The sequence below is a fragment of the Elgaria multicarinata genome, chromosome 23, assembly GCF_023053635.1.
Source record: "Elgaria multicarinata webbii isolate HBS135686 ecotype San Diego chromosome 23, rElgMul1.1.pri, whole genome shotgun sequence".
Taxonomy (NCBI): Eukaryota; Metazoa; Chordata; class Lepidosauria; order Squamata; family Anguidae; genus Elgaria; species Elgaria multicarinata.
In genome coordinates, this window is record NC_086193.1 from 7,716,824 (window position 1) to 7,735,751 (window position 18,928).

Below are 18,928 nucleotides of genomic sequence, written 5' to 3' on the forward strand. Positions count from 1 at the left end.
TCTGTTCTCCGCTGCATCCTTTCCAGTTTATCAGCATCTTTTAGCTGTTCATATAATAATTATTATTATTATTTTATTTATATAGCACCATCAATGTACATGGTGCTGTACAGAGTAAAACAGTAAATAGCAAGGCCCTGCCACATAGGCTTACAATCTAATAAAATCATAATAAAACAATAAGGAGGGGAAGAGAATGCAAACAGGCACTGGGTAGGGTAAAACTAACAGTATAGTTTTACCCTACCCAGTATAGTTTAAAACTAACAGTATAGTTTTACCCTACCCAACTAACATCCTGGACTTCCTTTTATTTGTCCTGGATCTCCCACCCATCAGTTTCATGGAATGACCCCCTTGGGTTCTAGTATTTTGAGAGAGGGAGAAAAATGTCTCCCTGTCCACATTCTCCACACCAGGCATAATTTTGTACATCCCCAACTCCTTTCTACAAAATTCCCCCAGCTGCTGGTTTTACGCTTGTGTTACTCTGCATTGTTGGAAACCTTGTATAGATTAAAATTTGCTGGTAACATAGCTCACCCTGCATGCATATTAGGTGGAAATGGGCAATATTTATAAAGGAAGGAAGCAGCTATGCAGTTTTCACCGAACTGAGCGGAATCACAGTTGACACACTATGCACCAGGAGCATAATGCATCACCTTCATGGATCACTTCCCCGGTCAAGAACACACAGAATAGTATAATGCCAATCTGAAGCTCATGGCAACATTTCAAAGAGATGTTTCCCTCGTGTTGCCATTACTAAAATAACGTATTTTTTTCTGTCTTGGAGCGAGCTCTGAAAGAGCGAGGCCAGCTGTAGTAAGTGCTTATTGGCTAGAGCTTGTGACCCCACCAACTTCCTTCCAAATCCCCAGAGCATTTCCAGAGCCTGTTTTAAAACATTTATTATTATTTCTTAAGCCGCCCCCCGCCCCCCATAGTGGGAACAATGAACATATACAGTGATGGCCAAAATTGTGGACACTTTTTGAAATTTTCATGTTTTGCAACTTTGCCTGCTTATAGAAAATATTCTGTTCCACAAAATTCCAATGTTTATATATCAATTGAAAGACCTGATTCACGTAATACAACAACCCTGCTTCTTTTCCTGGGTGTCCAATCAACTTTATCCTCAGCAGATGGATAAAGTAAGTGAAAGACACTACAATGACCTCCCAAGTTAGTTGATGCTGCTACATCCATCATCCCACTGTTCCAGAAAGAGTCTCAAAGTTACTTGGAGTTATCTTTTCCTCATAGCTCTGTGCCATAGGCATGTTCATGGGATATGCCAGGTGTGTCCAGGCACACCTAATTTCCCGGGGCCTCCTCTGCTTTCTTGCGCCCTCCTCTGCTCGAATTGGGGCTTATAAGGAGGACAGGAAAGTGCTTTCCAGAGCCTCCGGAATGAGCGTAAATGCCCCAGAAAGTGCACTTTCCCACTCCCCACTGCTAGAATCGGGGCCTTAAAGCTGCACACCCTAATGAGATGAGCTGTGCACCCCTGTGCTCTGTGCATTGAACAACAGTGTACGATACAGAAATTCATCAAGTTAAGTTTTTGCCCTTACTGTAAAAGGCTTCTTCTTCTGCTGGAGTTCTGTTTGCTCGGCAGCGCGGGAGCCACCGCTGGTGAAATGCGCTCAAAGTTAACAGTCTGAAACGGTTGCAAGGTGCTGCATTTAGAAATTAAATAACACAGCTCTTAAAAGCACCAATATTTATTTACATAGAAACAGCTCATATGAAAGCAACCATGGTTTGCTGATGTCACAAAATCCAACCTTGGGGGCAGTTTATACATTCTCTGGAAGCAAGTAGTACAGCTTTGGCTGGACTGTACCACTGCACTGCATGTATGAGGGGATGTTTGAACGCTCCCCGCCTTGCCATTCTTCTTGCACACAGAAAACTAGCACACCAAACAATAAGCTACGTAGAAACTATCTCCTTTACAGGCTAGATTTCTACATGCAGAGGTTTCTCCCATAGAGGAGCTTTCAAATATGCAACCCTATCCCTGCAGCTTTTCCTATATTCAGGAAAAGTTTCACCACTTGCTTACTTACAAGTAGAGCCAGTTTATTTAAAGAAAGCGGCTGCCTGGTAAAATCCCACTGCTCCCACCATCTCTCACTCAAGGGTTTCCACCAAATAAAGGAAAGGGTACAGAAGATCCATATCTACAAAAAAAAATGTAAAACATCTTTTCAAAACAGTCTCTGAATCACAATACTTCATTAAACCCACAACTCACAATAAGCAGAATATTCTCAAGTAGACACTGCTAGCTTGGCAGCCTGAGTGAAAAACAAAAACACACAACTTTGGTTCACCACTTTTTTTTAGCATGCAAGAGAACCCAGATGTGAGGAGGAGCAAAACTTTGCAAAATGATTGATATATATGAGAGCAAATTTAAAAACAAGATACAAGAGATATCCATCCTGTCAAAAACAGGCCAACGTACAGAGGACAAGCTTTTGTCAGAGCCATCTTATCAGCACACAGCACTTTGGGGCGGTGAAGATATACCCATATCAATTCTCCTTGAAGCTTATTGGCATATACATACGTACAGACACATATATATTATATAAGATACCCTATCTTACATTTTACAAAATGTGTTGGCTTCTGCCAAGGGGGAATAAAAGGAACTCTGAAATTGTCATTTGACGTTTACGAAAATGAGGCAGTTTGGTGGCAGATGGATCAGTGCTATAGTCTTTGCCAGGAACATTCCAGATTGTGGACTCACAACAGTCGTGCAAGACATAATTCCAAAAACCAAGCGTCTCACAGTGAAGTAATGTGGATTAAAAGTGTGGAAGGCTTTTCCGACACAGAGGCACCAAAGTGGGACATGGCACCAAAACAGCGCACCTCTGAGTGTGTTGATAAAAATGAAGGGTGAGACAGACAAAGTCTCTTGGTGCCATGAGCTATTGCAACTAAAAAAGAGAGCTTTCATGTTCCATGGCAGTCTTCCTCTAAAGACAGAGAACGATTTTCATTACGCTCTCCTTGCATGATTCACTAGACCTGCCCAGTTGCAGCAAAGCATACACACACACATGCCTCCACTGTCCAGGAATCTGTTTAGAATTTAAGGCATCCACATTTTGTGGGTGGATGCTCAATTAACCCAACCGAAAGCTAAAACCAGCCATTAAGGTCCTCTTTTTGCCCTTCTCCTTTAAAGCCAAGGAATGACACCAGCTTATTTTTAAAACCAGCTGACATATAAATAGATGCTCTTGAAAATCAAGGGGGTGTTGGCTGCTTGTGCAAGGGACAGATAGGACAGGGCTCATGGTGTGTGCATGTGTGTGGGTGGGTGCTTTCGTTCCTCAACGTTTGCACACAAAAAATCTTATGAAAAGAACATGTTTTTAGGCTTTCTCATCAAACGTGAAATAAACAGGGCAGCTACTATGTCAAATTGATCTGAGAAAGCAATGCTCTCTCACCATTGCACCCTCTTGAATGAAAAGGCGGCGATATAAACGCTGAAGACCCTTACAGTTAAATGAGGTCCAAGCTTACATATTTCAGGTTAAAGGAACTCAATTGATCCTGGGACCCAGAAAACATCCCCTCCCTCCAAAAATTTTTTTATAGTGTTGGTGCCTGATTAAAACACAGCATTCAATTGATCACCTGAGAATTTTCTTTAAAATTTAATTTATAAAGAGAGTGCATACAATTCGGGGGTGAAACCCAGACGGGACTCGCTTTTGTGTAAACATGAATAGGAATCCATAAATCTGCATAAATTTGAATATGGATAACTAATTCTGGAGGGGAATCAAAGCATCCCTCTTTGTCTTTAAGAGCACACCCATACCCAAGGGAGCAAGCTCCATTTTAAAAGAAGCATTCCCTCTGAAGGAGCAGGAAAACCTCTTCTAAGATGGCGACTATATCAGCCATGGATTTATTTTTTTAAAAAAGCTATTAAAAACAATTCATTTTTAAAGAACTGCTTCCTGACTAAACCAGGGGCATGTCTTTAAACTGAAAGTCTTTTAAAATCAATTAAACTAACCAATTAAATCAAATAAAACATTGCAAGCGCAGCTCTTCCAGTTGAGGCCTACTGCAATGGAGGGGAAACTACAAGAAGCAGATGGTTGCTTAGCAACTGCCTTTAGGTCCTGGTCCTCTCCTCCGCAGCTTCCAGCAGAAGAAAGATGGGAGACAGTTGCTAGGCAACCATGTGCAACATTTTTTAGGAGATCCACAAATTGCTCCGGTCCTCTTCAAGTCAATAGCAGTCTCTGGCTTGCAACAGATTGCTAAATCAGTGTTTTTTGGGGGGGGCTGGGAAGAAACCCCCCCCCCCGCCCCAAAAGCATGCTAACCCTACTCCCCACAATACACGATTTATTCATTTGTTTTTAAACGCTAAAACGCCAATGGAAACATGGATGTCGAAAGAGGATCCAGGCGGCCAGGGCTTCCAATACATCAGCTCATTTGCTCCAGGTAAGTTGAAAGCAGAGGGTCAGGCGGCAAAAAGTTGGTGTGTTTGTTGCTGACCTTCATTTGGCGTTTGCCTTCGTAGTCGGAACCTTGGGATAAAAAGATTTAAAAATAATAATTTTAATTGCCACTAAAAACGCCCCCTCCAATTCATAGCATCCTGCCCAATTTTGACTTTCCTATATGACCAGAAATGGCATAAAACATTAATCACATTGGCAGCATTAATAGTATTAGGGTGACCCTATGAAAAGGAGGACAGAGTTCCTGTATCTTTAACAGTTGTGTAGAAAAGAGAATTTCAGCAGGTGTCATTTAGATGCATGCAGCACCTGGGGAAATTCCCTCTTCAACAGTTAAAGCTGCAGGAGCCCTGCCCTTTTGACCAGATTCAAAAAAGGGCCACGCTCCTGTAGTTTTAACTGTTGTAATGAAGAGGGGATTTCACCAGGTGCTGCATGCATACAAATGACACCTGCTGAAATTCCCATTTATTTATTTATTTTATTTTATTTATTTATTACATTTATATACCGCCCCACAGCTGAAGCTGTCTGGGAGGTTTACAACAGTTAAAAACAGTTTCTGTTAAAGATACAGGAGCCCAGTCCTCCTTTTCATAGGGTTACCCTAATAGTATTGGCAACATTAATTGCACTGGCAGACCAACTCCCAGCATCCCTCGGGGCAGGTCTAGTCCAAGGAACTGCCAATGGGTTATCAAGGCTTATTACACAACCGGCGTACATTTTAAATAGTCCTTTTCCATGCACCAGTTACACACATACACAATACAAATCTTATTTAAACACCTGCAGCCGAAAGGAGGGCAAATACATGCCTCTGCCTCTTGCTGATTATATATGCAAATTGTTTTAACTATTGCTTGTAAGCCACCCAAGCTACTGTAAAACTGGAAGGCAGGGCATCATTTTATTAAACAAGCGAACAAAATTTTAGATGCCTCTTCTGAAAAAGGCCGTGAGAGGGGTCAGAGCTGAAGCCCCTCCAAGAAGTCACTCCACCCTGTTTCTGACCTTGAAACTTTGCCCTACAGTTTACGGAGAGACTGGCTGCACTTACTAAATGGAGAAGGAAACTATACATGCCCAGAAGCACCCAATCATTTATTGATATTTCATTACATTTCTTAGATTGTTATACTGTCCCGTAGCCGAAGCTCCCTGGGTAGTTCACAAAAATGTCACAGTTCCTGTATTAGGTTTGGGGGCTAAGCCATGACCTGCCAGCCAGAACCTTCTGGCATTCAAGAGGCAGCTGGACAACCCTCTGTCAGGGATGCTTTAGGGTGGATTCCTGCATTGAGCAGGGGGTTGGACTAAATGGCCTTCTAGGCCCCTTCCAACTCTGCTATTCTATTCTATGATTCTAACCTAGCACTAGAATTGGATCCCTTCCAAGGGTCCTTCTCACAACTTTTAAGGACCTGAGAATGCCCTCTACACTGCCAGGTCATCAATTTAAATGGGTATTTGCGAGTGGCTTGGTTATCCATCCACCTGGAAGGCCAGATTGTAAGCTGGGAGGAGGCCAAGGTCTCACTGGAAGAAAGAGATAATGGTACGGGAGCAGCAAGCAAGCTGAAAAAACCTACACACCACACACACACACATATATATAATTGAATTTAGTTCTCACTGGCAGAGGCGAGGTCCATGTACTGGCAGAGGGCATGAAGGAGCAGCCGTTCAAAGCTGCAAGGAAGAAAGCAAAGACATTTTATTAACCTTTCCAACAGGTTCACCAATGACATCCTGGAGTGGGAGCAGATATTATATATATATCTCCAAGTATATCGGCCGCAAACAAACTGGCCAATAACAACGCCCTGCATTCCATCTTTCTCTGGAGACCTCAGACCAACTAAGCAGGAACCCAAATGGACATTAGGCTTAAACCCACCGCCCTGCACACCATTAAAAAAAGTTTCTTTTTTTAAAAAACATACTAATCCTCATTGACTGTGGAGTTAAACTTAAGAAGGTGGTTGTGCCTTTCTGAAGGCTGATGGGGACTTAGCTTTTAGTTGCTGGAGGAAGGTCCCCCCCACCTCCATTCTGTGATGCCAGACGTGTGAACATCTGCAGGCTGCATCCAACCCTCAGCGTTATTTTATGCATCTCCTGTTACTTCCCCATACCAGCTGCTGCTGTGAGGTGAACAAGAGAGAAACCAACAGGCAGGCAAGATGCATGAATGAGCTCAGCTGCCCAGCCGCAGAGCATGATGGCTAAAGTAGGACAAGCATCCTTGGCAAAGGCAGTCTATCCACTGCACTCCATGGCCGGAGCTCTGAGCTTGCAGTCCACCCTGGTCTTTCTCTCTCTTTTCTTGCAGCAGCGGCTGGATCCTGCACCAGCTGCTGATGCTGCAAGAAGGCTTGCGGGCAAGCGCAAGCTTGGAGGCCCAACCATGGAGTGTGGTGGCTAGAGCAGCATAGCGTCATTTGTAAGGATGACCTAGCCATGGGGTCTCCAACATGGTGCCCGTGGACACCTCTGCCCACCAGACTCCTTCCTCCTCCTGATTTTAATTATTTTTCGCTTCGCCTACTGCAAAGCGAAAGGCTGACCTGCAGCGGCATCTTTATTTGGGTTCAGAAATGTAGGGTTTTTTTGTATTTTGTAGCTCAGCCCTCACCTCTGCGTTGTACTTAGGTTCTTGGGCACATTACTTTTCTTTTAGTCTCACCAATATGCCTTCCCAAAAAAGGAGAAGAATATTTTGTAACCGGCCATGCGCACCATGACAGCCATTTTATAAATGGGCACGCCCCCACCCCATGGCAACCATTTTATGAGAGTGCCCACAACATTCTCTCAAAATTCCAAATGACCCAGAAAGTTTGGGGACCCCCGCATCTCAAACAAACAAACATGGCGAGGGTACATAGACTGTGGTCTAAAACACTGAGAAACTTTGGCATGCCGAGTGTAACCAAGGCCAAAGCAATGGCAAACCAGCCAGAAACATGGAAACCGTTGTTACCTATTGTCCATCATTGCCGTGTAGACGGCGTGAGGGTTAGCGGAGAAAAAGGCCAGTAACTCCTCCTCCAAACCTTCCAGGGTCCCCTACAAAAATAAGAAGCAAGGTCTTTTAAGCAGGGATGCATGGTGGTACACTGAGGAAGCGAGTAAGGAAATGTCTACCCAAGACAGACCTCAAGGGGAGCGCCATTAAGGACCCAGCATTTTGGAGACTCTCCAATGGCACATTTGGACATCTTAAAGGGACCGCGGCTGATTTGAATCCTAATCTTCACATAGCTGGCCCTACCGTGAGAAAAGGTGACAGGGCTTGCTTAAGGCCAGAGGTGGGGAAATTGTGGCCCTCTACAACTCCCATCAGCGCTAGCGAGCAACGCCAAACTTGTGGGATGATGTGTACTGTAGGCCAAAACATCTGGAGGGCCGCAAGCTGCCTCCGTCTGCTTTAGGATCCCTTTTTCAGCTGTTTGGAGGGAAATTACCTAGCCTGGATTTGCAAATTTGTTTAACTGGAATTATAGCCCAACGACGAGTTGCAGATTGTGTCGTGATTCAGATAGATAGTTCCTTGATAAAATGGACCATCAGTTTACGCTTAACTAAACTGAATCTTCACGAAATAATGGGGGATGTCCAGAATGGATGTATTTTGTGTCCGAAGCCCCAAGCTACGGCACAGATATCAGAAGTTGCCAAAGCCTTATTTCATATAGGGGTTAATCGACAGAATTTGGGGAAGTATTTTCAATATAATGTCACTGTTCAAGCCTTTAATTATTATATTCATTTTTTTTTCAGCCAGCCTTCACTCACCTGGTCCCCCCTAGAAGTTTTTGGACCAACTCCAATCAGTGCCAGCCAACATGGCCAATGGTCAGGAATGCTAGGGAAAATATTTGGAAGGCCCCAGCTTGGGTAAGGCTGGCTCAACTTTTTAGAAAGCAGAGATGTGTTAGGTAGGCATTGGACAAATGTCCTGGCATGAAAGACTCTCTGACTTCTACTTAGCCTTACTAAAATAGCCTGATCTTTTCAAAATGGTGGACATGGACACTTCTCTTGCCTCGTGCCGGGTTCCCTGCCCCTCTTGATTTTAATTTAAGATTTTTAAAATTATTTTATAACTGGCAGGCTGCAAAGCAAAGTGGTGCCTTCTTTCTTTCAGTTCCAAAGAGTGGCATGGTGTTTTGCAGCTCAGAAACCACCTCTGCCTTGTATTTAGATTCTTGGGCAAGTGACTTTACTGTCAGTCTCACAAGTACACCTTCTGGGAGGGAAGTGGGTATTTTGTGGCTGGCCAGGCCCACCACGGCAGCCACTTGGAAGATGGAAAATTAATCTCAGGGCTCATCTACACCAAGCAGGATATTCCACTATGAAAGCTGTATATAAAAGGCAGGAGCCACACTACTGCTTTATAGTGATATTGAAGTCTGGAAACAAAGCCCTATGAAGAGAGACTGAAAGAACTGGGCATGTTTAGCCTGGAGAAGAGAAGATTGAGGGGAGACATGATAGCACTCTTCAAATACTTAAAAGATTGTCACACAGAGGAGGGCCAGGATCTCTTCTCGATCCTCCCAGAGTGCAGGACACGGAATAACAGGCTCAAGTTAAAGGAAGCCAGATTCCAGCTGGACATCAGGAAAAACTTCCTGACTGTTAGAGCAGTGCGACGGTGGAATCAGCTACCTAGGGAGGTTGTGGTCTCTCCCACACTAGAGGCCTTCGAGAGGCAGCTGGACAACCATCTGTCAGGGATGCTTTAGGGTGGATTCCTGCATTGAGCAGGGGGTTGGACTCGATGGCCTCGTAGGCCCCTTCCAACTCTGCTATTCTATGATTCTATGAAGTGCACTGCAGGATCTACACTACTGCCTTATAGTGGTACTGAAGGGCACTGACAACTGCTGGGGCCCGTGACACATCTACATCAATTTTGCTGCGTGGTTTTATCCTGATTGTGCTTTTTATACTCTATTTTGTATTTGTGACTTTAACCTGTTGGTTGTTTTATTATGTTGGTTGTTTTATTATGGTTTTAATTTTTGTGAACCGCCCAGAGAGCTTCGGCTATTGGGCGGTATAAAAATGTAATAAATAAATAAATACACCAAGCAGGATATAACACTATGAAAGTGGTATGAAAGCAGTATACGGTATATGGCATGGGCCCCAACAGCTGTCAGTGCACTTCAATACCACTATAAAGCAGCAGTGTGGCTCCTGCATTTTTATACTGCTTTCATACCACTTCCATAGTGGAATATCTGCTTAGGGTAGATGAGCCTTCAGTCTTAGATTTGGTTTATTCCTTGCACAGAGAAGATTGAAGGATGATGGAAATAATTGCCTTTATGGAGCAAGGACTAAAGAATATAATTTATTTATTTTTTGCTTTTTCTTCTTGAGGCCAGAGATAATTGCTGGTAATTCCCTGAGAATGGAGCCAATGATTTAATCATAACATCTTCAGGGGGTGAGGTAAGGCTGTTGCTTGGAGACTAAAGAGAGAATCTATTTCTATTCAGGGGGAGAAGAGAAATGTTTAAAGGCAGAAGGACCTGTTAAAAGGCAAAGGGCCTGTTTTGAGGGGATGATCTTGTTAGCCTGCTTTTGAAGGGGAAAGTCTCTAAGGCCGTAGCTAGACCTAAGGTTTATCCCAGGATCATCCCGGGTAGGGTTGCCATATGTCCCGGAAAACCAGGAATGTCATGGTTTCCAAGCATTTCCAAAATGTCCCGGCCAGTCAGTCAAGAATCCCGGATTCCTGTTCCATCTGGCCATTCCAACCTCCGAAATGGTGCCTTGAGCCTGCTCAGTGGAGTGTAAGCCTCCATATTGAAGTCTCCTCTAGCTTTTGAGAACTAGCGGAGAAATATAATTTAGTGTCTTTTTTTCCTCCTGTTTGTTTGCTTAGACTGTTCTTTGCCTATTATTTATTTGCTTAAGTACTTTAGGCTGCAATCCTATGCATATTATTTAACTTAATGGGATTTGTTTCTGAGTAGATACACATAGGATTGCAGTGTTAGATAATTTAAGCTTAGATAGCTTTCTTTCTTTCCCTAGACTTTACATATTGCTCAGTTAAAAAAAAAAAATCCTAGCCGCCCCCCTCCAAAATTGTCCCGGTTTTGTGGATTCAGAAAATGGCAACCCTAATCCCGGGTTTGTCCCTGCCTGAGCGCTGGATGCCCTGTGTGGCACTTAGGACCTTGCTAGACGGAGATTTAGCCCGGTGCTCGCCCCTGTGCGTCCAGATGACGCACAGGGGATCCTGGAGTCAGGCAGGGGTGAAACTTCCCTGGGCGCGGGGTAAGTGAAACCCCATTTAGCCCGGTTTTTCCCGCGGTCCCGGCCTCAGGTCGGGCTGAGGCTGGGACCACGGGCGTGTGGACCATTCCGCTGCTTTTCCCGGGTACCGCACTTATGTGCTGTGCCCATCGGGCTGGGGGAGGGGAACTGCGGTGGGGGGGAGAGATGGGGACCAGGGGGAGGAAGAGCGGACCAGGAAGGAGAGATGGGGGGGAAGAGCAGAGCCAGGGTGGGGAGATCACGGCCGGGTGGGTGGGTGGAGGGGACATTGGACATGGTGGGCGGGTGAGCAGGCAAGCGAGCGAACATGGCAAGTGGGGGGACAGGCGAGGGGGCCGACAGGCGAGCGTGGAGGCGGACGGGTGAGCAAGGGGGAGGACGGGCGAGCGGGGAGGCGGGAGGAGGAGTGAGCAAGTGGGGGGGTGAGTGAGCGGATAGGCGAGCGGGGGGGCAGGCGAGCAAGTGGGGGGGCGGATGGGCGAGTGAGCGGGCGGGGGGCATCAGACATTGGGGGGAAATTGGGGGCACCCTTTAAAAAAAAGAGACTTACCTTATCATTGGTGTGGTCCTGCACACAGGGCCCCTTTAAGTTTCTTTAAAACTGGCCGACGTGACGGGGCTTTCCCTTTCCCTTACCCCGTCACGTGTCATGTGTAGACTGGGGCGACGGCCCGCGCTAGCTGCAGCGTGGCCTCGCCCCTACTCCCCACCAGATTAACAGGTAGGTCTAGCAAGGCCCTTAGATGAACAGGTTTGACCCCAGGACAATCCTGGGATAAACCTTAGGTCTAGTTGTGGTCTAAGTCAGCATTTCTCAAACTCTGGGCTGGGGGCCACTGGTGGGACTCAGTCCAGCCACTTTCAGATGGGTCTCAATGCTGCAGCCCACCCAGTACCACCAGCAGGAGAGAAGGATGAAGGAAACTGGCAGTGAAGCCAGTTCATTACAAGTGAAATGTGAAAGAAATGGGGGGCAAGAAACAACAGGGATGTGTTTAAGAACGCTTTGAGACGCATGTGGGGAAAACAGTAGAAAATAGGAAATCCTCCACTTAGAGCCTCTGGAACAGCAATCTCAGCCTGAAACTGGGGTGGGGTGCTGACGCATGATACCTCCAGAACCAATATCTATATTTAACTTAAGGAAAGTTGGATTATGGAACTGCCTGCCACAACGAAATCAGTGGTGGCACAGGATTTAGCAATTTCCAGAGAGGGTTTTAATTTGTTTTTAAAGGTGCATATTTATTGTTTCATACTGTATGCTTTTATCTGTACGCCGCTCTGAGATCTCAATGATATAGGGCGGGATATAAATGTTTTAAATAAAGAAATAAATTAGGTATCAATACAAACATTATTTATTTATTTATTTATTTATTTATTTATTGCATTTATATACCGCCCCATAGCCAAAGCTCTCTGGGCAGTTTACAAAAGTTATATCAGTAGCTGGCAGCTGAGGGCATGTCTACACCAGCCCTATATTCCGGGATCGTTCCTGCACATCTAAATGCCACACAGGGGATCCCAGGAGCAGGGTGATGGATGATCCCTCCATTTGCCTGGGATAACGCTTAGGTGTAGAAAGGGCCTGAGATGGCCAAATTCCACCTCAGTATGCCATCATAGAATCATAGAATAGCAGTTGCAAGGAGCCTACAAGGCCATCCAGCCCAACCCCCTGGAATCCACCCTAAAGCATCCCTGACAGATGGTTGTCCAGCTGCCTCTTGAAGGCCTCTAGTGTAGGAGAGCCCACAACCTCCCTAGGTCACTGATTCCATTGTCGTACTACTCTAACAGTCAGGAAGTTTTTCCTTATGTCTAGCTGGAATCTGGCTTCCCTTAACTTGAGCCTGTTATTCCGTGTCCTGCACTCTGGGAGGATCGAGAAGAGATCCTGGCCCTCCTCTGTGTGACAACCTTTCAAGTATTTGAAGAGTGCTATCATGTCTCCCCTCAGTCTTCTCTTCTCCAGGCTAAACATGCCCAGTTCTTTCAGTCTCTCCTCATAGGGCTTTGTTTCCAGACCCCTGATCATCCTGGTTGCCCTCCTCTGAACATGCTCCAGCTTGTCTGCATCCTTCTTGAATTGTGGAGCCCAGAACTGGACACAATACTCTAGATGAGGCCTAACCAGGGCCGAATAGAGAGGAACCAGGACCTCACGTGATTTGGGGACTGGCTCTCCCAACACTGCTATTTTGTGACTGGTGTATGTGTGTGTCAGTCATTTTCGGCTCTTTCAAATGAAAGTGGAAAGTTTGAGAACCCCTGGGTTGGCCTTTGGCTTAGGGGAAGCGGGTTTCATGGACAAATAAAATGATAGGTCAGATGGACTGAGGAGATGGCAGGAAGAAGGCTACTGGGAGAATATCGATCAGATTCGCATCTTTTCTAACCAGACCCTGCTGAATTGCACAATGGGTCAGGAAGCTGGAAAGCCCACATGGCCAAAACCAGCAGGAGAATATCAGACGATTAAAGGCAGAAGATACGGAAGAAGACATGCCTACGCCAGTTTTAGACCATCTCTGATGAATCTAGAGAGAAATTCGAACCAACACAATGGAGAATGTGAAGGATTAGAACTAGATGATGTTCAAAGAGAAAGTTCTTTGTGTGCGTGTCACATAATTATAAACTGAAACGTTTTCTTCTTTAGGGAAAGCATTTGGAATAGTAAGAATGTACTGGTCAAACTCAGTTGCACAGAGGGGTAGGCAGTTATAAAATTGCCATAATATTGATATAACATTTTGACAGGTTTTTTTTTTTACAAGTACCTATAAACCTAGTTAAAATAAGATTTAATCATTATACTTTGATCTAAAATTCAGCCCTGGCTCTAGATTTGCATAGTTCATTGTCAATTGACTTGTATAATATTTGATCCTAGAACTAGTAGAATTTTTCTTTTGTTCTACATGCAAACAGTAGAATGCATAGAAATAAACATGTTTCGGTGTCCATAGCTATTTGCCTTCTATTAATTGTTCTTCCCATTTTTGCTTCAATTGTTATATACAGTAGTCTCTGCTCAATCATTTTCAGCCTCATTGTTCTGACACTGGCTCTCCCTAATTTCAAAGACTTCTGAAAATGTGTCTGTATTCCTATGTGTATTTTTTCCAAGCTTAGTTGTATTTTAATTATTTTAAGAAATGTAAGACAAAATAACTTTTAAAATTAAATTATCCCAACAAGAACCCTTGCAATAAGTATGGTGAGAACCAGTGTAGTGTAGTGGCTAGGGTGTTAGACTGGGACTCAGGAGTGTTAGACTGGGACTCAGCCATGAAGCTCACTGGGGCCATTGCTAGACGAGGTCTTGTGAGGCCCGGTCTCCCTCCTGTGCATCCAGATGATGCACAGGGGATCCAGATGACGCCGGCTAAGACCTCCCTTAACCCGGGATAAGCGGATTCGCTGAGGCCGGGGCTGCGGAAAGTCTAGCGACTTCCGTGGCTTTTCCCAGCTGCTCGCTTACTCGCGAGTAGCCGGGAGAAGCCACGGACTGGGCACAACGCTCATAGGAGCGCTGTGCCCATTGGGCCGGGGGGGGGGGAATCACGGGGGGGGGGGAGATAGGGGTCAGGGAAAAGGCTGGACCCGGCAGGAGAGGGGGGGGAAGAAGAACGGGCATGGGCACGGGCATCGGGGGTGGGGGAAGACGAACAGGCATGGGCATCGGGGACGGGGGCAGGGGAAGAAGAATGGGCATGGCGTACGGGGGGCGGGGGAAGAAGATAGGGCATGGGCATGGCAGATAGGGGGTGGGGGAAGATGAACGGGCATGGGCATGGCGGCCGGGGAAGGACGGGCACGGGGACAGTCATGGCGGACGGGGGGGAAAGAAGAACGGGGGACAGGGCATCGGGGACGGGGGGAAAGAAGGACGGGTGACAAGGCATGGCGGACGGGGGGAGGACGGACAAGCGAGCGGGCAAGGGGGGGCATCAGGCATTGTGTGTGTGGGGGGGAATCAGGGGCAGGGGGAGTGGGGACCCTATATTTATTTTTTTAAAAAAACCTACCTTCTCCGGCGGTGCGCTCCTATGCACATGGCCCTTTAAGGTTAAAAAAAATGGCGGACGCAATGGGGCTTTCCCTTGCCCCGTCGCGTGTTACGTCTGGAAAAGGGCGACGGCGCGCGCTAGCTGTAGCGTGCGGTCGCCCCGACTCCCAGACGGATTATCCGGTAGGTCTAGCAAGGCCCTGGGTGACTTTGGGCCAGTCACAGACGCAGCCTAACCAATACCATAGGATTGTTGAGAGGCTACAATGGAGAGAAGGAACATCATGTAAGCAGCTTTGGGTTTCTTGCAAGAAGAAAAATGGTGATGAATCTTCTTCTTCTTCTTCTTCTTCTTCTTCTTCTTCTTCTACTACTACTACTACAAGAATACGGTAGCGTACGACGTCTTTCTTGAGCTCTACCAGATTGATTTTGAGAAGAAAGCTTGAGAAAAAAGTTTTGAAAATCTGAACAGCTCAAGCTTTGGGCAGCATGGAAAAGGAGAAAGACTGGGCAAAGGGGAGTTTAATGCATACTGTGGGTGTGATGTAATATGCGACACAGTGTACGTGTGCAAGTGTAATAATGCTTACTCCTGCGAGTTCTTAAGAGGGCTGAGCCAATGAAAGGACAGGCACAGAACTCCTTTGAAGAAGAAAAATCAGTTGGTGACAGAGGAGGAGGAAGAGAAGCTGAGGAGAAAAAGCAGAAAGGACACCAGAAGGAGAAGAGAGAGAGAAATCTTACATCATGTGTTGTTGACCTCAACATCCAAGAAATAGTAAATGGTCTTTTAAAAAAGAACAAGGGAAAAAGCCAAATATATTTTTATCCAATCATTTTCAGACTACTAACTCCCATGGCAATATGGGATTTGCAATAAAATAATAATAATAACAACAACAATAACAATAATATAAAATAAAAGCTAGACAACATAGAGAATGAAGGATATTAGAGGGCTATTTTCCAATTCAATATCATCATTTTTGATACTAGAGAGAGAGAGAGAGAGAGAGAGAGAGGAAACTTTTTATTCACACCTTAGTATATTCTATAAACAATAAAAAGGCTAAAATGAAGGAAAGGAATCATCGTTTAAAGCTGGACATTAGCTTCCACAGAGGCAGCCTATTCTAACACAGCAATCGATCAATCCCAGATACAGGGGAATTCTCCTCCCAATTTTTCAGAGACCCGTTAATCACGTCATAGATCAATCTCTGCCCAAAAGTGATCCCAATCCACGATAGTGCCACGGGGCATCTACCCACAAGCCAACATACTTTTTAGAAACAAACTTCCTTTTTCAGGTCGACTTCTTAAATAATAATTGAGTTTTCCGCTCCTGTATTCTAGCTGTTTATTTTTGCTGGCTCCTTAATCAATAGTATTTATAATTACGTTGCTGAGCATCTCTGGCTGAGAAGCAGCATAAAAAACACACAACCAGCAACATAAAATATAATGCAACCTGTTGTGAAATGGTTGTTCTATAGGGTTACCATCTGACCAGGAAAGGCCAACCTAGTCTGCTCCTAAGCCTTTAAGCAGGCACAGAGATCCGTTGGTGAAGCAAGGAAAGAAGCGTTGCTTCCTGCCGAATCTTTTATGAAATCTGCACGGAGCTTAGGAGAGTTGGCAATGCAACTTCTCTGCCTTCCAGGTAAGGCACGCATCTGGGATTTTCTAATCCTGCTCCGACACCTTTAACAGCAGCCCGACACTCAAAAATTTAGCAGGTGAAACTTTTCCTGGCATGGAGAGAAAGGCATATTCCTAGGGTGACCATATGAAAAGGAGGACAGAGCTCCTGTATCTTTTACAGTTGGATAGAAAAGGGAATTTCAGCAGGTGTCATTTGTATGCATGCAGCACCTGGTGAAATCCCCTCTTCATTACAACAGTTAAAGCTGCAGGAGCCCTGCCATCTAGACCAGATACAAAAGAGGGAAGAACATACCATGGGGATCCGGCTTCGCTTGAGCGTCGTTCGCAAGCGCCTGCTGATGCGCTGGAAACACTCTTTGGGCGAGTACGCGGGGTGCTCTGCAGTGGCAGAGAGGAAGAGAAGGAAAGCGTGATGCAGAAGGAAACCCACAAAGCAACACCTGTGTGGCATAGTGGCTAAGGTGACTGGGAGTCAGGAGATCCGGGTTCGAGTCCCCCCTCGGCCATGGAAACCCACCGGGTGACTTTGGGCTAGTCACAGACTCTCAGCCCAGCCTACCTCACGGGGTTGTTGTGATGAGGATAAAATGGAGAGGAGGAGGATTATGTACACTGCCTTGGGTTCCTTGGAGGAAAGAAGGTGGATATAAATGTAATAAATAAATAGATTTGCCTTCTCTTCACCACAGTGGTGAAGCGGATCATAGAATCATAGAATTGTAGAGTTGGAAGGGGCCTACAAGGCCATGGAGTCCAACCCCCTGCTCAATGCAGGAATCCTCCTTAAAGCATCCCTGACAGATGGTTGCCCAGCTGCCTCTTGAAAGCCTCTAGTGTGGGAGAGCCCACAACTTCCCTAGGTAACTGGTTCCATTGTTGTACTGCTCTAACAGTCAGGAAGTTTTTCCTGATGTCCAGTCAGAATCTGGCTTCCTGCAACTTGAGCCCATTATTCCATGTCCTGCACTCTGGGAGGATTGAGAAGAGATCCTGGCCCTCCTCTGTGTGACAACCTTTCAATCTTCTCTTCTCCAGGCACCAACTCTTCAAGAAGGAAGCAGAGAAGCTGGAGCGTGTTCAGAGGAGGGCAACCAGGATGATCAAGGTTCTGGAAACAAACCCCTGTGAAGAGAGACTGAACGAACTGGGCATGTTTAGCCTGGAGAAGAGAAGATTGAGGGGAGACATGAGAGCACTCTTCAAATACTTAAAAGGTTGTCACACAGAGGAGGGCCAGGATCTCTTCTCGATCCTCCCAGAGTACAGGACATGGAATAACGGGCTCAAGTTACAGGAAACCAGATTCCGGCTGGACATCAGGAAAAACTTCCTGACTGTAAGAGCAGTGCGACGGTGGAATCAGTTACCTAGGGAGGTTGTGGGCTCTCCCACACTAGAGGCCTTCAAGAGGCAGCTGGACAACCCTCTGTCAGGGATGCTTTATGGTGGATTCCTGCACTGAGCAGGGGTTGGACTTGATGGCCTTGTAGGCCCCTTCCAACTCTACTATTCTACGATTCCATGGTTCTGTGAAACATGCCCAGTTCTTTCAGTCTCTCTTCAATGGGCTTTGTTTCCAGACCGACGCCAGGGTTCCCTTGCTACTGGAGGTGGGCCTTCAGCAGATGTGCGACCTTGCCTACCCTCGATGCCCCTGAAGCTGGTGGCCACTTCCTGTGGTTCCAGCATCACTAGAGACCCGCCCCTTTTGCCACGTCTGGTCTGTTTGGGAGGAATCAGCTGCCATACCTTTCCACTTGACCTCAGCTTTGTCGCTCAGCTTGCTTTTCTGCTTCTTTCTAGCCTCTTCCTCCAAATACAAAAGGACTCGCTCCTGTTCCTCACCGGACCGGTTCATGAAGTCATTCCAAATCTAGCCAAGAGACACACAAATGTGTAACACAACCTCATGCCTACCCTGTTACGAACACTGGTTGCAGTGAGCCATAAAGAACACTATTAATTAAACATTTATATCCCGCCCTATATCACAAGGATCTCAGGGGGGCGTACAGATGAAATCATACATCCAAAATAGAACAATAAATATACAATTCTAAAACACATTAAACCATTAATATGTTAAAACCAGTATGAAATTTTAGAACAGTAAAATCCAATTAAAACAAGACTAGAGATTTTAAGGCTGCATGTTTCAATCCAGTTAGTTGGCAGATCAATAAACTGATGGGGTGAGCAATCCTAGGCCCCTTAGACTGTGTCTGGGGGACATTGGATATTTTCAGTTTTCTGGCTCCAAGCTCAGAGACAGGGCTTCAAGCTCGGAGCCAGGAAACCCTGCAAGCTTGTAGGAGCTGAAAGGGGGGACTTCCTGGGGGCGGGGAGGGCAGGAGACTGGGGATGTGGGGCTATGAGGTATCCCCAGCCGTCCCCAGCCTCCCTCTCT

General features: G+C 45.8%; 1 protein-coding gene across 1 annotated transcript in view; it reads right to left on the reverse strand.

Moving 5' to 3' along the window:
- Positions 1–1,717: 1,717 nt before the first annotated feature.
- Positions 1,718–18,928, reverse strand: part of R3HDM4 (R3H domain containing 4) — a 28,254-nt gene continuing 11,043 nt past the window's right edge. Inside the window, exons 4-8 of the mRNA XM_063147258.1 lie at positions 18,271–18,394; positions 16,814–16,899; positions 7,510–7,595; positions 6,160–6,215; positions 1,718–4,589 (exon numbers count right to left, since the gene is read on the reverse strand). Coding sequence (XP_063003328.1) covers positions 4,486–4,589; positions 6,160–6,215; positions 7,510–7,595; positions 16,814–16,899; positions 18,271–18,394 — 456 coding nt within the window. The 3' untranslated portion in view covers positions 1,718–4,485. The remainder of the gene's footprint in view (positions 4,590–6,159; positions 6,216–7,509; positions 7,596–16,813; positions 16,900–18,270; positions 18,395–18,928) is intronic.